The sequence below is a fragment of the Lytechinus variegatus genome, chromosome 8 (genome assembly GCF_018143015.1).
Source record: "Lytechinus variegatus isolate NC3 chromosome 8, Lvar_3.0, whole genome shotgun sequence".
NCBI classification, from domain to species: Eukaryota; Metazoa; Echinodermata; class Echinoidea; order Temnopleuroida; family Toxopneustidae; genus Lytechinus; species Lytechinus variegatus.
Genome location: NC_054747.1, coordinates 24314371 through 24333010, shown reverse-complemented (window position 1 = coordinate 24333010; position 18640 = coordinate 24314371). Strand labels below are relative to the sequence as shown.

Sequence of the window (18640 nt, the reverse complement as noted above, 5' to 3'; positions counted from 1 at the left end):
AATCAATAATTTGATTTTCACTCACTACATTCCATTTTGACTTTTTAATCCCTGCATTTTAGAGTGAATACTTGACCAATCGATGTACTGCAATACCCTGCTTACTCGGTGCATACTTACTTTTATTGTATACCCTTGATCAAATGAGCGTTATCAATTGGGTGAACAAAACTATATCTAGGTAATAAAGCTTGAAATCATAAAGCAAAATGCTGAAAATTTCATCGAAAATCTAATAACAAAGTTTCATAAATGTAAATTCATTTTGTTGAAGTGTTTTTTTTATCTTTTGTTTAAATCTTGGTTTTCTTAAGTTCGATTCTGAATGTCTTTATTATCCTATACCAGTCTTGTATCTTCAAATGTTTTTTACAAGTTTACTATGTACATCCAATTCTGTTGTAATTGCTTAATTAAAACTCTTCACTTAGAAACTCAATTGAAATACTTGCAATATCGACATTTTCTAATGCTCGGTACAAATTTCGAACTGGTGTTTATTACATCAAATCTTACTTACATAATGTCACCATCAACTAGTTTTTTATATTTCTAATTAATATGTGAATAAAATTTTTTATCACATTTTCATAAGATTTTTCATTATTATTCTTCGGACTGCTCCAAGAAATCAATAATGAATAGAATAACAAATAACAAATTAATTGAATTTCAAGATTTTTAAAAAGATTTTGTGAAAACAGTTGCATGCACGCCGCAGTGAAAATTAATTCGATAGGCTGACTGTATCCTGGCTTTCATTTTCCTTGTTCATAAATGATATATTTATTTCATATTTTCATAAGGGTGTTTATGATATGTCTAACATGTAACAAAATTATTATTTTTTGATATCAATTCAATAGTTGACCCATATTTGTCATTCTCCAAGGAAAAAAAATGAATAAAAATGGTAAAAATACAAAAAGAATGAATGGAGAATTTACATCATTAGCTTCCTCAATGTATTTCCATTTAGACATGCATATTGTTTAACCGAAAAAATGCAAAATTATGAGAGATCATTAATTTGTTATTCCTTTTCCAATTTTGATAAAATTGCAAGTATTTTGTCTGATTTTACTTTATGTGTTCAAATTATATTATATCCAGCCGTGAGTGCACTTTAACTCCATCGCACCTCCATTCTTCCAGAATGAATGGGAAACGGTTTTTTCAAACTTCTTGTTAGATATTGTGATTGTATACGTGGATCATGTGCCACTTGAAACTTGCTGTATAATCTGAGGTTGAAGTGTGAAAAGACGGACTAGATGCATGTATTCCAAGAAAGGCGCTTAGCCAGGGGGCGGTGTGGGCGGGTTAAAGATATGCACTGTCGCAAAATTGTAATTATAATCAAATACGTTCTTTCCAAAGGAAGCAGTTAATATAACTTAGAGAATACACTTTTTCCCGAGACCCTTTTATTTTCAAAGATATTGATGAAACGCTTAGCTTTCGCACTTCGTGCGGGGGTATTATTTCAATTTCCTCCATTTTATTTATTTTGTGCGTTCACAAAAACGAGGTTCAAAATCACAGTAGAGTCAACTAGATACTAGAGACAAGAGAGACGGCTCCTTTTCCTTTTTAATTTGATATAACATCAAAAGCTTCCCGCTTCTTGCGGGAGGGGGAATCTACCCATCTCTGCACCCACCACCTATATAGCGCGCTTTGCGTGCATTTACCGCCCCCTGCAAAATGTAACCCTGGCTATGCGGTTGTCCCAGGTGATTGTCATTCTTGTACAATTTATATGGATTAAGGGCATATTGTCAGTTATAAAATCAATTGTTTCTGCCACTGCCATTTAAGAGGCTGTATCATATTCCTTAGTGATTCTCTAAACTATAGATTGTGATGAATTCTTTGTATAATCTTCATTCGGCGAATAAGTAATGGGAAAAAATGTCATAATGTTATTGATATCAATAATATATAGTAATAATAATAATGATAATAATAAAGTGGTTCTTTAATTAGCACTTTGATCTTCATTTGTTTCATTGTTGTCTCCTTACATGAGGTGTTGGATAATGATTGAGCATGACCATGTTGACATTTCATTTAATTTGATAGATTGGACGTTTAAGGCACTCTGGGAAAGGATGGATATAATAGGGAAGGCGGGGTAAGTTGAGCAAAGGGGCAAGTTGAGCCACCACCCCCAGTCCATTAATAAAGAATGAGTCAGACATTGTGTTGGTGTCATGTATTGATGACCCATTACATAGCCCTTAATCCCACCTCATTGTTTTTAACTTTGAAAAAAAGTATTTTTTTTAGAGGGAAAAATACAAACTTCAGCAAAAAAAGTGAAAGGGTATGCAATATATAAGTGCTTTTTACCCGAACACGTCTTTTGAATATAATCAAGAAATAAGAACAATATTGTACTTTCCAGGTAATGGATTATCATTCTTGTCATAGTCTTTTAGATGATGCAAAAGAAATGTGTGGATGTGAAAATATCGCATTACGTTCGGACTGGGGTAATTTGAGCCAGCCAACATTGGGCAAGTTGAGCCAGAGTAATTCTTATGGTAATGTAAAAAAAAAACATTAAAAGCCATTGATATGCAGACAGAAAGGAAAAATTCACATGAAAATTCTTTTACTTTTAGAGGATGTTAGTATTATAGAGAATTAACAAGTGAAAAGACTTAAGATAAAAATTGACTTGATGGCTCTTCCCGCATACATTTTGTGCAGGGCTCCGTTGTAAAACAGTTTTGTAACTTAACAAGACTATCCCCCCCCCCACTGTTCTTTTTATCGATTTTTGTTAAATAAAACATGAATAATAATAATAATAGTTTTTGCGGCTCAACTTACCCCAGAAGGTGGCACAATTTACCCCATAGATGAGGGTAAGTTGTGCCATTTGACATCGTTTTTCCAAAGGTCACGATGACTTTCAGTGAGGGGGAGAAAATTATATATAGGTGAAAAATATTTCCCAAGAATCAGATCTAAAGGCTAGGTATTTATTTCTACAATATCATTAGTCATATCAATTCTGACATGCAAAATGCAAAAAGTGTCACTACTTACCCCGCCTCCCCCTAAGGGTATTCCAAAAAGGATAGACTTATAGCACCGAACGGTCTTCCGTCGCGCGAACCACCAGAGTCGAAGAGTATCACTTCATATATTGTATGCTTGGATAATCAGTAGGTAGTGATGTACATTTTGATTTGCGCCACAGTAAGGCATGACAGCAATTAATGAAACCAGTTGTCAATGATGTCATAATCATACGTGAGATAGTATTTTATTTTATTTTTTATAGTATTTTATTTGCAAATCCATTTTAAGTGAAATTAACTTGAATTTTAATACTTAAACTTGTTTATTAATCAATTATAGGTTTTGTCCTTTTTTTACTAATACGAGTTTCTGTGGCATCTCGCACATAGCTGCTCAAAAGGATTTCACACAAAGTATCATTATATTCCCCATTATCTATTAAGTTATTGCTTGTCACTTTTTGAAATAGCATGATGTGTCAAATGCTTGTTTATTTTAAAATTTGATAACGGGCAACTTACAGAGAAACTCTGGAATATCTTTTTCATGATTTCAAGATATAGATTATATTCATTTGCAAGTACTATCTCTTTCAGATTAGTTGTTTGCGACTTAAGGGGTACTCTGGGATGAATGAAATATAACTTGGACCGATAAAGTAAAATCAAACAAACACAATAAGGAAAAATTCATCACTATCGGCCAAGAACGATAAAGTTATGACATTTTATCTTTTTGTAATGTTTCAGTGAAAAAGTTTTACCCATAGTTCATAAATAAAGCACCCCAAAAAAAAGTTTTCAAAATATCGGGTAAAATGGGAACCTGCATGTTCGTTGGGTTAAAAAAAATATGTCATTTCCCCACTTGATTCTTTTATTATTATGTGAAATTATATTTTTACATATCTAGCAATAATGTTGATGTAGGATCGAGTGTACTTATTCAATGCGTTTGATTATCATGGTTGTAACTTCTTTTGTTAAACTGGAGACAGTACGCACAAGTATAAAAATGCAGAATAATTATGAAGTAAATGTAATTGTGAATTGTAATTCAGTTATAAAAGAAAAAAAGAACGTATGGATATGACATAATCAGCATTCTATTGCATATTCATGCCAGCGTCCATGTAACTGTTCTTGTAAAATATTGCTAAACTTTGAAATTCAATAACTTCGTTATTTTCATCAGATCTGGTCAGACTGCCAGCGTTTTGTTTAATTTTACTCTATTGATTTTATTTGGACGATTTTTAGCTTGTAGTACCCCTTCAATAATAAAGACAAACTTGATATACTCGCTTAGTTTTTAAGTATTTTTTTTACAAAACAAAACAAAATTATATCATAAAGAAGAAAAATAAATCCATCATAGGCATGTACAATAACAAATTGGTCCGTTATGATGGGGGCTAGTTGGGGTTGTGTGAGAGAGAGAGTCGGTGTTGAAGGGCAAGTCCATCCCAAAATGAAATTGATTTAAATAAAAAGAGAAAAATCCAACAAGCACAGCAATAAAAATTTCATTAAAATCGGATGTCAAGTAAGAAAGTTATGTCATTTTTAAGTTTCACTTAATTTCACAAAACAGTATATTTCTGCACTTTCCGGTTGGTTTGCAAATGAGGGAACTGATGACATCACTCAGTCACTATTTCTTTTGCATTTCATTATATGGAATATAGAATATTTTAATTGTCTTCCCATAATGCAGTGAAACAAAGTTTTATTTCTCCCTGAACATGTGGAATAACCATTAACATTTTATGGTTCAGTCAAGTTGGTCCTTACTGTCAAATCTGTAAAAATTGAAATAATGTATAATTCAAATGATAAAAAGCAAAAGAAATAGTAAGTGAAGGATATCAACAATTCTCTCATTTGCATGTGACGAAACTGTGCATTTAACTATTTTGCGAAAGCAAAATTTTAAAATGTCACAACTTTCTTATTCAGTACATCGGATTTTGATGAAATTTTCAGCATCATGCTTGTCTGATTTTCTATATTGAATCAAATCAACATTTTTCGGAGGTGAACTTGACCTTTAATGGTGTAAGAGAGAGGGAGAGGGTGGAGAGAGAGTTCGGGTGATGGTGTGTGTGTGTGTGTGTGTGTAAAAGAGAGAGGGGTAGGGAGGCTATAGTTAGGGTTGATTTAAATTGTAACTGATTTTGAATGTATTTTGTTCTATTCCATTTATGATTATAAGAAAGATGAATCATCCCTTCCCGTTCACTGGCTGATCATGTGGGACCAGGTGTCCTCAGATTGCTAGAGCTCCTGTGAGTTATGTACTGACTGGGTTTACCCCTTAAATTGTCTGTGAACGGGGCAGCTAGAGGGCACTGAGTTCCGCATGATGGGCTGATGGATGGGTTGGGGTGAATGAAGCAGATGCGAAATTATTATTCTTACATTGTACTTGATCATGGTTCATGTGTAGTATTTATATAAATTTCTATAAAATCTTATTTTTCCATTGTAAAAGAGAACTGTTGCTCGGCTAGCGCCATCAGGGTCTACTGACGGTGTGCGCGCTCTACAAATATACACAATTATTATTATGTAAGGGAGAGAGAGAGGCTGGTTTGATTTCATGAGAGAGAGAGGGATGGTTAGGCGGTCTGTTCCTCGAACCTAACCCAATATGCACGTCTTTTAACAAAAACTATAGATAGTGAGTGACTAGCAAGCTGATGCATCATCCGGGTAGGAGGGTGAAAGGACATATGCCTAGGCTCGATCTTGCTACATTTACTCCTGTCTTCATACATTAAATCAGATGGCATAGGATGTAGATTTGGAATTGTAATAGGCCTATACTTTTTTGTTCAGAATGATGTAAAAATTGCAATTGAGTTTATTAAGTTATGGAGGTTAGGTTTTATGATTGGCTGTGTCGGCTTATGTCGAAAGGGTGGGTGCTGTCGCGTTAGGGTGCGTCAACGCGAACGCGAAGATTCGTCCAAAGCCCCCCCCCCCCCGGTTTGGCCGAAAGGGTGCGTTGGGAGCGCCACGTCGCGTCGCGTTCACTGGAACGCGCCCTTTCGTCCAAAAAGGCCCCCCCCCCCCGGTTTGGACGAAAGGGTGTGTTTAATAATAATAATAATAATAACATTGCCAATTTGCACGTAAAATAGTGGATTTTCAATCAATTAAAGCATTGACAATTTGAGGAAAAGAAAGAAAAGTTCAACTAAGAATAATAATGATAATAATAATAATAATAATAAAATCAGATACCCACCCTTGCAATAAGCCACTTGGCGCCAATTTTTCACTCCAAAAATTCATTTCCATAAATTCACTCTTTGGGGTGAAAATTATTATTATTATAAGTATTATTATTATTATTTTTATTATTATAAGTATTATTATTATTATACAAACAACACGCACATATTATTATTATACACACAACACGCACACATACACAACAGATACATCTCACAAAATATACTGAGGCAGGGTCTCAAGTGTAAAATATAGTACGGTAGGGTCTGAAGAGTTAAACGTTGTGAATGCTGACCCGACATCAATTTTGGCCTTGCCCTTCCAGGACACATCTGCCGTAAGTTTTATAATTTGGGGGACACCAAATATCTCCAGGTATACGAATGTTTTCCTTTGTAATAAATACACACCTGCAAAGTATAAAATTGAAGGTAAGTTACTTTTTTTATTTGAAAGAACCTTGAAATCAGTCATAATTTTTACATGTATCAATATTACACCATAAAACATTTCCACCGAAAAATCCTCATGCAGCATGCCGTCATTGTTAAAAAAGAATTCTTAAAAAGAATGTTTGTGCCATATGATGATTTATGTTCCTATGCAAATTTCACATATCACTCGTCTTTTTGTTTGTTCAGCTTTCTTATAAATATTTGTATTTATTTATTCATTATTATTAAACACACCCTTTCGTCCAAACCGGGGGGGGGGGGCTTTGGACGAAAGGGCGCGTTCCAGTGAACGCGACGCGACGTGGCGCTCCCAACGCACCCTTTAGGCCAAACCGGGGGGGGGCTTTGGACGAATCTTCGCGTTCGCGTTGACGCACCCTAACGCGACAGCACCCACCCTTTCGAAATCATCCGGTTTTATGATTGGCTTAGTGTGCAGATTTTTCATCAGAGCAATTGTCGCTGGAGCAAATGTCTTCAGTGGAATCCAAAATCCGTTGAATGTTGCGATATCAGAACATGCATTTACCTGCCATTAAATGTGCTGTAAGTTAATGTAGAAAAATCTGGCGACTGCATGACTATTGCATACTATCAGGCACTCACTGTATACAAATTTTTCTCCGCATGATTTCATGGCATTATCCATACGGTGTTTTGGAGCATGCATATTGACGATTCATTTCTATTCATTCTGCGACAAATAAGTCTTTTCATGTCATTCTCATTTCCATCGTTTTGTTTGGTTTTTCTCGTACACTCAGCGAGTTGCGTGCACAGCGAAACTCTGTGTGGGTTTTCCCCATGAGCATATTGCGCGTGCGCAGAACATGATGAATACAATACCCCGCCCGGTCGCTTGCCAAAGGTCTTTTCTTTTCAGTAGTTCAATTCCACAATCTACATGGTTACTTCACATACACGGTTGAACAAAGCAATTTTCATTTAATTTTACAACTATTACTTCAACCGACATTGTAAATAGGATCATCTGCTCCCGTCTTCATACATTAAATCAGAGGGCATAGGATGTAGAGTTGGGATTGTAATACATATACTTTTTTGTTCAGAATGATGTAAAAATTGCAATTAGGTTTATTAAGTTCTGGAGGTTAGGTTTTTTTATTGGCTTAGTGTGCAGATTTTCCATCCGAGCAACTGTCGCTGGAGTAAATGCCATGAAACGTACCAAAATCCGTCGAAATTTTCGACATCAGAACATGCATGAACATGTCATTAAACGTGTTGCAAGAAATATTGAAAATCTGGCGACTGCAAGCTACCAGGCACGCGGGGGGGGCACTTCCATTAACGAGTGGATATCATGCGCGACCACGAGATCTCAAAAAGCACCCTAACCACGTAATTTCCATATTCTGAAAATGTACCCCTTAACAAGTATTGGCGTGTGAAAAACTATACCCTTAACAAGTATTGGAAACAAAACGATACTACTGGCAAAATTCCCCGAATTGAACCCCTAAACAAGTACATCGATAAAATGTTGTCACTTGTGTCACGGACGTCGGTTTTACATCATTGGGTTTAGTACAGCCCAACTCGCGCAATTCATACTCTGAACACGTAGTGTCGACTTCTGGGGCAAGAAGTACTTCCTTTATAAAACAATTTAGTCTTGATTTTTTTATACCCTCTCATATTTGACCCTAATTACGTAACTTTCCTAGCAAAATAGATACCCTTTTTATCATTATTTCAGTGTTTTTGACACCCTTGTACGTTACGTACGTAACCTATCTTGAAAAAGACATTTTTTTACGTGTTTTGGGGTCGCGCATGGTATCCACTCGTCAATGTAAGTGGCCCCCCGGGCCAGGCACTCACTGTAAACATGCTCGCGATCGCTGAATTATTTTCTCCGCATGATGTTATTGGGAATGCATATTGACGATTCATTTCTATTCGTTCTGCGACAAACAAATCTTTTCATGTCATTTTCATTTCCATCCTTTAATTGGTCTGGTTTTTCCCGAACATGTACACTCGGCTCGCTGTGCAGAGAAACTCTGTGCATGTGGGTTTTCCCCGCGTGCATAATGCGCGTGCGCAGAAGATGATGAATATAGTCAGTCTGCCTGATCGTTTGCCAAATGTCTTTGGTTTTCAATCATGTTTTCTTGACATTCACGTTTGGACAAATAAATTTTCATCCAATTTGACACCTACTATTTCAAACGACATATTGTTACCATGGCGACACTGTGCTCTTATGCTGGTGCATCTCTTCATCTGCAGCTTGTTGTGCACATCATTCTTCTTGCTTCGATTACAGGTAAGCCCAGCACGATAAATGTCACCACGACATAAATGGTGGAGTGCCCTTTGTCATCAACATGAATGTTTCGCTTGCATGCCTTTGTCAAAGAGGCATTAGTGCAGTAGGTTTCACGGTACACCATGTATCTGTCTGGGGCGAGTGTTGGCCCTGAAAAAGGACCACCCAATCTCTGCATTGCCCGTGATAAATCTATGGTACAACATGGGCAAGGTTAAACTTGATGCATATTGACGATATATTCCTATTCGTTCTGCGACAAAGAAATATTTACATGTTATTCAAATTTCAATTACCGCCCCTTAGTATCCCACCCACTCCTCTCTATATCACAAACACAACTGTAACACCCAAAGCAAGAGACAGATAAATAGGAATGGGCAGATTTGTTGACCTCTGCATTACCAATAATCATTAATGAAAAGGTCGGAAATGGTATTCATTAACTTTTATTCACTACAGTTTAAGAGATCAGGAGCAAAGGATGTTTAGAAATTGAAGTTTAGATATGAACTTACACTCTTACCCATACTTGCAGAGGGTTAATTCCCGTATAAGATCAGCACTACCATAACTTGCAAAATTTATATTGTACCATATTCAATAATCGCTGATTTTTTGTAATTAAATTATTTTTATCGTGTCATTTTGTTATGAATCATTCGGGAGTTTGTATAAGATAGGAAGGTGCATAGAGCACACTTTTTCAAAGTAAAAGTTGAAAAAAAAACCACTTCGTAATAAATATGCTAGGAATTATATTAGTGTACCTATTATGCATGTTTTATAACGTGTTCATATTATTTGTATAAATCCCAAAGGTCTGATTATGTTCAGATGTTTCGAATCTTACCATTTATGATTTTCTATCTCTCTTTCCTTATGGATAATATTTGAAATTCCTGGTTGGTTTAAGGACATTTAATTACAATTTTATTTCTTTATTTTTATTGGATCTTAATGTTTGATGCGTCAAACATGTAAAAAGCCTGTTCCGTGGGTAAACTTGTACCCGACACTGCGTCAAATAAATATGTAAAAAAATATATGTTATTGTTCCCAACAAACATAATGATGATGATTTCTTTGCTTTGAAAAGGAAATATTCATGGAGCTGTGATAAGACAGAGTGATGATAAATAGAAAATTAGGAGAAAGAAAAAATGTAATTCATTCGCAAGTTCAAATAACAGTATCGTGGGAACTAAAGGTCAAAGGCTAAACCACGAAGCTAAAAACAGGTTTATATGAAAGTGAAGCTATAGGCAAACCTATTACAGACTTGTACACATACTTAGTATCTCATAAATTCCTTTTTTTAATAGTTGTCATTATACATAATTATACGCCTACACAACAAATTGTTGCTCACTTTAAAAAGGCAACAAACAAGCTGATAATGGGTAAATATTGGATACTAATTCATTAAGCTAACAAGGAAATGATCGTATTCATGGTATTTAAATTTACATAGACATGGTAGTCGGGAACTCACTGATTTGTAACAAAACAAAAAGTGATGAAAATTGCAAATCAAACCCGTCATCAATACATTGAATATGACTGTATATTATGTCTTTATGAAATTAATATGCGTAAACTGAAATATTAATATTTATTATCAATGAAAAGAAATAAAGCGTCAAATTTCACAGATGATTACATCCGTATACTCATAAATTGATTTTGATCTTTGAAATGCAAGGGTCCTGTTCATTTTTCATCCAACATTGGTGAAGATTTCAATTTCATGTTTGTTAGACTTTTTGGACAGTTACAACAGTTGTATGTCCTTTTTTGAACGGGTCCCTGATTTGCAATAAATTTGTTACTTTGGATAAAAAAAAACACATGACACGATCTTAAACACGTTGCTGCGAATACAACACGAGGGATCAAGACTGAAATTGAAACAACGCTCTAAAAAATGAAGTGCCAATTTAGCTTTTAAAGAGCGTGTATAGTGACTGCACTTCGGAGTGCTGATTTGTCTAGTTTAAATTTGAACTAGACAAATCAGCACTCCGAAGTGCAGTCACTATACACGCTCTTTAAGAGCTAAATTAGCACTTCATTTTTTAGAGTGAACGATGATGATGAAACGTTATAAACGACAAAAAATTGGAAATTTTTATAGAAACAGTATCGACACTTCACTTTCTATGGTGGCGGGGAATTCCCCAAATATTGGCAAACGAAAAGGAAATGAGAAATATTGAAACCATACCCCTTTTCCGGTTAGACATTGAAAAACTGACTAATAAGATCAATGATGACTAATTGTTGCCATCTTGGGGAGAAGTGATTATAAACAAGAATTGACAAAAAAGTTTTACAAATCTCATATATATATTTTGAATTGTCTGAAGTTGATAGTACTTATCGAGAATAATTTATTACATTCGAGGTGCCGTTTAAACGATAATCTTGGATGAAGTTGATTAAACAGTTACAAGTTAATATCAAAGTCTTCCCTTCCAATTATTGTGCGTTTGTGTGTATGTTGGGGTGAGGGTGTGTGTATGTGTGCGTATTTCGGTTTTACATGTTTTACAGCACCGAAATGCGTGGCTTTATGTAACCACGATCCTTGCAGAATGGGTTAGAGTACTGAACAGACATGTACGCAAACACCATTTTAAAAGTTCAATTCATTTATTTGGCATCGTTTAAAAATATACAAACAATATTATGAGGAGGCGCGATAACTCAGTCAAATAGAGCGAGGGTTTCGGATTCCGGTGACCCGGGTTCGATTCCCAAGTGGTGAACTAGTGCCCCTTGGTTAGGTATTACCAGGTCCCTCGGAAAGGATCATAAGCCGTCGGTTCCCTGGTTGCTTGCTCACAGGCATTCGTGCTTTCTTAGCAGTCAGGTAAAAGACCTCGGTATAATTATGCACAAGGCCACAAGTATAATATAATACAACGACAAAATAGTAAAAGTATGATTCAAAGCAGTATAGAGTAAAAGTATGATTTAAGAAAGCATTAAATAGAAATGGCGAGAATAACGTGTCATGTAAAAATAGCAATCTCTTGCCTAATGGCGTATGCAATCTACATTCATTTCTGCTCCTTATTCTTTTTAAGTTCCTTGTGGTTTAGTTTTGTGCTTCTATGACTAGTCTCGAAATGTGAATTTTGCTTAATCACGTCAAAAATTGAAATAACGGGAAATGTAAATAATAACCTGATCATGATGATGCTTAATGTGTATTAGCTGATAAAAGGATTCACCGTACTGATTCATACATGTATTTTGCACGTAACGATGGAGGATGGGGTTTCCCCAGCTTGCGAAAGCGCATGCGCCGACATTCTTCTTAGACCCGATATGCATGAGATAGTCGCATTGATGTCAGGAATGTTCTTTACACATGCCCCGGGACATGCCCATCTTCAACGCGTTTCTGCTCGAAGCGAGAGTGAACATGATTCCTAATTTAGATCATTTCGGAAAGCCTTCATACCCTATCTTAGCACAGCACAGAATTTATCTTTCAAAAGATGGCTTTACCTTGCCGCACTGTTCTCATATTGACGTCATTACACGTCGTGATGATTGGCTCACACGTTGGTAAGACAATACATGGTGATGAGTATTTCGATTGTTATTCATATTGGTGGCACGACATTTTTGCTCCGGGCTTAATTTCGTCTAAGATGTAAGGTTAGGGTTGCAATACTGGGGGGTATGTTAGCTTTAGGCAGGGGCCGCGGAACGGTTTTCAAAGAGGGGTGCTGATCATGCAAAAAATCACAACCATAATGGTTATTTTTATGTTTTTGTACGCGGTTTTGGAAAAAAGTAGGGGGCTGAAGCCCCATTCCATTCAAACATAATACAAATATTATTCGGATACAATTTTACAGATGAACATTAATTCTTACCTCGAAAAAAGGCAGTATAAAACTGAGCATAAAAGGAAATGAGGGGGGTCCTCCAACAGCAATGCTTGTAAAGTGTGGGTCCCCCTTGGAAATGAAAAAACAGTAAATTGTCGACTTAATCATAATCATATTCACATACAGGAAAGAGAAGGAACGAAAAGGAGGAAATCAGATTGATGTAAACATATTTTACATTACTGACTAGATGCAGGGCTAGTAAAACAAAGAGGTCTCCGCATGCAATTAGATGTTACCCTATGCAACTGTATAAACTCATAGTTGTTTTTTGCATTGATTTGTATTTCTTTATTTTCTATTCGTATGTTGAAAATTGTTAAAGAATTGAAATAAACCAATAGATTTTTCAATATTGTTAAAAATGAGAATTATTTGAATGATTATGATCTTTGATATAATCGTATAATAGGTATAATAATGATGATAATAACACTGATCGCAATGTTCAAATATTACTAATATGTGCATGTATGACTTTTAAACATCTCTATGTACGATTAGAGTACAAAAACACCACCAAAAATAAAAGTAATGGAAAATTGCAGAACAAAGACTCGAACACCTCTCATTCTCATTCTCATTTTGAATTAAACCAAAAAGAAAGACAATATTAATTCTCGTTAATGTCCTAAACCTACATTTCTTTGATATAAACAGATAATGGACTTGAATAAATGAGACAGGGCAGCCTTGCGTTCAACATACAACATAATACGCAATCATATTTTACTAATCAACTGTTACAAAAATCTCAATATGCTACATATTACGCTATCACATTTTGTTAATCAACTGTTACAAAAATTTTAGTAGCGATAAAGACCCAGATAAAAAAAAATATAAAACTATTTTTATTCAAAAGTTAGGCATCATTTCGTTCAAGTGATTGCGACATGTTGACAAGAACATACGACGATCGATTGGGCCGATGTTCTTATTTCATTAATTGAAATCTTTATATGCAAATTTCCAAAAAGCACGGTGCACAAAAAATACATCTTATGTATCAGTAGATCTCACACATTAAATCAGTATGTTATCCTATTTTTACAATCTTCGAGCCGAAAATTCACATAAAATGAAAATGCGGAGACATCATTTCGGTCATTGCATAGACCACACATGATCAAAAGATGTTCACCGAAAAAATCCTAATCTTGAGATAATACCCTAGAATTTGATATTTTTCATCTGTTTTTGATACCAGTTTATCATTCAAGGCGACCTTCATTAACGTGTGTTTTGCTATACATTGTAACTTTTGTTAAATTTTGGATGAAAAAGAATAAATGCAATCAATTATGTTATGTGGTCTTATGTTCCGCCTCGCTTTGCTATTGTATAATTAGTGAAAAAAATATCAATGATAAAAAAAAAAATCCTTTAATTTTCTTAGAATTATTCGTTAATTTTATTAGTTGCTGTAAGAGAGCTAGCATCCATGATATATAGACATGGTGTGCGTTCATGCATCTAATGTAAGGTATGTACATTTTGTATTTTATAATTTAAGATCTTGTAGAATTTGTTTTCATGTATTTTATAGTTGTTTGTGTATATATAAAGGGGCTTTTGTTGGGCGAGCGCCATGAGCTTTTTCGGACGTTGTATGCACCAATGTTACATTTTCCTCGAGTCAATTACTAATTTATTGAATATATATTTTGTGGGCGTACACTTAGATATTTCTTCAATTCTCCAACATTAGACCCCTCATCCACCGAAACTGACGCCAGTGTACCTTTTTTTCAGGATTACTCATTTCTAATTATGTGACATAAATAGATTTTACACACTTAGAATGTTGGGCAACATACTGTCCACTGTGTGGGGTATGTTGGTAATATATATATGATTCATTGATTGATTTTATTTGTCAGGTAACTATGAACAAGCACCTGAAAATATGAACAGTAGTGTATACCTTGACAGGATTGCCCATGAAAGCCGAGATGGCTAATATATATATATATATATATATATGCTTGGCAATTATAATCCTCTAATAGCAAATATATTACCCAATTATTAGTTTTATTATCCACTTTGGACAGATTTCAACCAATAGTTTTATGGACAGTATTTTGCCCAGGGTTGTTTAAAACTTGGGCATTTTTTGCTCAACTATTTCAAGAGTCAACAATCAAGTTTTTTATATTCAAATAGGCATTTTAATACGAGTAGGAGTCATTTTAAAAGGATAAATAAATCATAACTATAATACCATGCAGTGGACACATATTTTTGTACATTTTTTCGGTTGTACCTGAAAAGAAGGATTAAAAAGAAAAACTTAATCCCTAAAATATTCAGGTTTTCGGGGATTTCATTGTTAACGTCATATCCCAACCCACGAATATAAGCTTTTCACAATAATGAGCAATATGCAATGTGTTTCGAAACCTCACTTGCCAATGGTTTGTACAGTGTATGCTGTTGGCCGTGTGTACAATGATTACGCACATGGCTTGTTCGCGGTAGCACGAGCTCGAGCAAAGTCCAAATTAAAGATTTGCAAAATATCTTTTGATTTTCAAATGATGTGCATAGAAACGTGAATTTCAATGGACATGAGCGCCAGAAATGAATATATTCATATGACCTGCACCGTGCATGCCGTGTAACCTTAACATCTACGGGGTAGGCCTAATGCGAGATGCGACAGAAGTTGTTGATCGTCGTGCACCCGTCCACCAGGGGTCGAGGAGCCCGGAGTAGGTGGGGCAATAACCAGTTACCAAACAAAGAAAATTGTCGATTTTTTTAATTCTGCATTCGACGCAGCGTTTGTTTAAGATCCCCAAAAGATAAGCATGATCTTTATAGATAATGTAAAATCGAATAGAATTTAAAAATAAATAAAATGAAAATATTTTTAAACTTTGAAATCATCGTGTTTTTGTGTGTTTTTTTTTCTTTTGGGGGACGTATTGCATATATTCCAAACAGAAAATTTAAATGTACTAGTATGTTAGAAACGTATAAGCATTTAATGTACAAGTATTTTTATAACAACCATGGGCTATTGTAACCAGACAGGTACTCATTAATATGACTCTTTCGTCATGTGACAGATACGTATACGAAATTAGAAAATATAGAACAATTGGGCGTTGCTTATATAAACCAAAAAATTGTGGTATATAATCAGCAACGGCCAATTGTTTTATCATGTCTAATTTCGTCTTGTGAATGAAGATAATATTATTGGAGTTTGTAGGCCTCAGTATAATGAGCTTATTTCGACGATGGTCAAGAACAAGATATGAATATGACACTTTTCCTTCCAGATAACGTTCAAGCATCTGAAAATGTTCCCGACAATACAGTCTGGACACCGCCAACAGCAACGTTCTTCTATGGCCAACCGAAAGCGAACATTACCTGTAAATTTCGAGGGATCCCCTACGCTGTTTACTGGATGAAAGGTACGTGTTCCCCCCCCTTTTTGGTATTATTTACCTCTTTATTCAAGAAAGTCAATCGTTTATCATGTTCTGTCAATTGCTTAATTTTTCGGAGAGGACTCTTCTGGACAGAGTTTGATATGGCAACATTTGAACGTGAATTGTCTAAAGAGTACGTGGAAGTGGGCGCAGCGAACATTTTCGGTGTGTTGCATACAGGTGATTGTTCTGATGGGAAAAGAATCATCATCTAACAACGCGTAAACACACAGCATTGGAAAATATTTGTGTACAGGAATGGCACCCCATGTTCGGGTTAGTAGTCACACAAATGAAATATCTGTACAGATTTGGGGGTTTTCAGTTTATATACAATTACTGCATTTCAATAATCCATTATGATAAATTGGTATACCATTGCGTATTGATTAAGATAAAGATGAGCGTACTCGAAATGGGGGGGGGGCGAAGTGTCGCAAAATATTAAAATCCAAAAATGTGTACCTCTCAAACTCTTTCAAGGAAGCACTGCGGATACAGCGACCACCTTGATCTCAAAGGTCAACGGAGTGACCAAGAGACCAGCGTCTGATGCCGGATCGCTTGACATCAACGACGAGTATACCCTGATCTTTAACAACATTCAGGCTGGAGATGCAGGCAATTACATCTGTAGAGTGTCAAATCACAGAGGATTCCTAATCGTCAATAACACGGCCGTCAGAGTTCTGGGTAAGCTTGGAGCAGTGGCGGACCGTACGTGACCTGGAGGAGACAAAACATTCGAGGGGCACTGTAATGTTTCTGATCAATACTGTGTCCCTCCAATGCTTTGTCTCCTCAGGGTCAAGGTCCGCAACTGGCTTGGAGTACACTTTATATTCATATTAAACCCTTATCTTAAATGGATATGGGAAGTGTATCCCCCTTCTTCTTTAATGCAATCATCTTTGTTGCGTGTGTGTGTGTGTTACCGGGTCAGTGGATGACTTATTTATCATTAAACACCATGCTTACGCCATTCAGCATCCATTTTCACCTCAAAATGTCTTGTTAAAAGCGGAGCACAACCCCATTCCCAATTGGATAACCGCAAATCATTTTATTTTAACTGATTTACTCTTTCGATATCCGATTCCTTCAATATACTATAGGCATTGGGAATCCTGATAAGTTTCAAATCCCTCATGTCAGAACCCAAATATATCACACATTCTTTTCTGATGCAATCAATAATAGGGACTCACTCCAAGCGAGGACAATCCATAACATCTTGCTCTCTCGAGTCTTTCAGGCAGGAGAGTGCAGCAAGGAGGCTTCGTTAAGGCCTATTCTGCTCATGAGCTTTGTAGATATTTTTACAGGCACTTTTCATGTGGGTACTTGACAAGTTCAAACTCGTACGATAACATGCCAACGGCATGCCGGAGAGCGTTTCATCAACTCTACAAGTTGTCAGAACTGATAACCTTCGTCTATTCTGATTGGCTGAGGAACCCAGTTCGGATATTAACTGTGGGATAACCAAGACTTGTAGGATGAAACATCTCACATGTCGTTTCAGCTCCCCAGCACTTAACAGGAAGAGGAAATGAACTGTCATAAATTTGGCGCGTTCTTATATTCATATACCCAATCGATTACACCCAAAATGGCCCGTATTCTGAGGTCGGGTTTAATTTGAACTCGGTTTTTAAGTTGTGGCTTAACTATGGAAAGCCAGTTGTAACAAAAATCTGTAATAGTAGAGGTCACTGTAGACAAATTTTTGAAGCGTTTGGCTTCCCAAAATTTTAGCACAGAGTTAGACCATGGTCTAGCTCTAAGTTAAACCCCACTTCAGAATACGGGCTATAATAGCTAACATGTATAATATCACATTTAACTAAACCAGATGCATATCATCTTCCAAATATCTCAAACACCCTAGACCCTGATGTAGTCAGCATATTCACAGAGCCTAACATGACAGGGTGGGCTGGATTTTCCATCAATATCCAGTGCACCTTCGTGGGCACCCCAGAACGGGTCCTATGGAACAGAGCTCAGAAAAACTCCAAGATCAACAGTGTAGAAACTGTCATGAGGTACACAACAAATGGCTATGAGGTCCTGGGCGATCGGAGATACACTTGGAGCAAGAGCTATGGCCTGATCATCAAGGATCTGGAGATCATGGACGAGGGCAATTTCACCTGTATGGTCTCCAAGCCAGGGGGTACTGAAATTGAAAATACTACGGTCCTGAACGTAAACGGTGAGATTTATATACCAATATCTTGGGAGCAACACTACT

The 18640-nt window shown here is 36.0% G+C and overlaps 1 protein-coding gene across 1 annotated transcript in view; it reads left to right on the top strand.

Annotated features, from left to right (window-relative positions):
* The first annotated feature begins 8783 nt into the window (after positions 1 to 8783).
* Positions 8784 to 18640, top strand: part of LOC121420209 — a 32988-nt gene continuing 23131 nt past the window's right edge. Inside the window, exons 1-4 of the mRNA XM_041614764.1 lie at positions 8784 to 9023; positions 16228 to 16365; positions 16867 to 17076; positions 18275 to 18601. Coding sequence (XP_041470698.1) covers positions 8942 to 9023; positions 16228 to 16365; positions 16867 to 17076; positions 18275 to 18601 — 757 coding nt within the window. The 5' untranslated portion in view covers positions 8784 to 8941. The remainder of the gene's footprint in view (positions 9024 to 16227; positions 16366 to 16866; positions 17077 to 18274; positions 18602 to 18640) is intronic.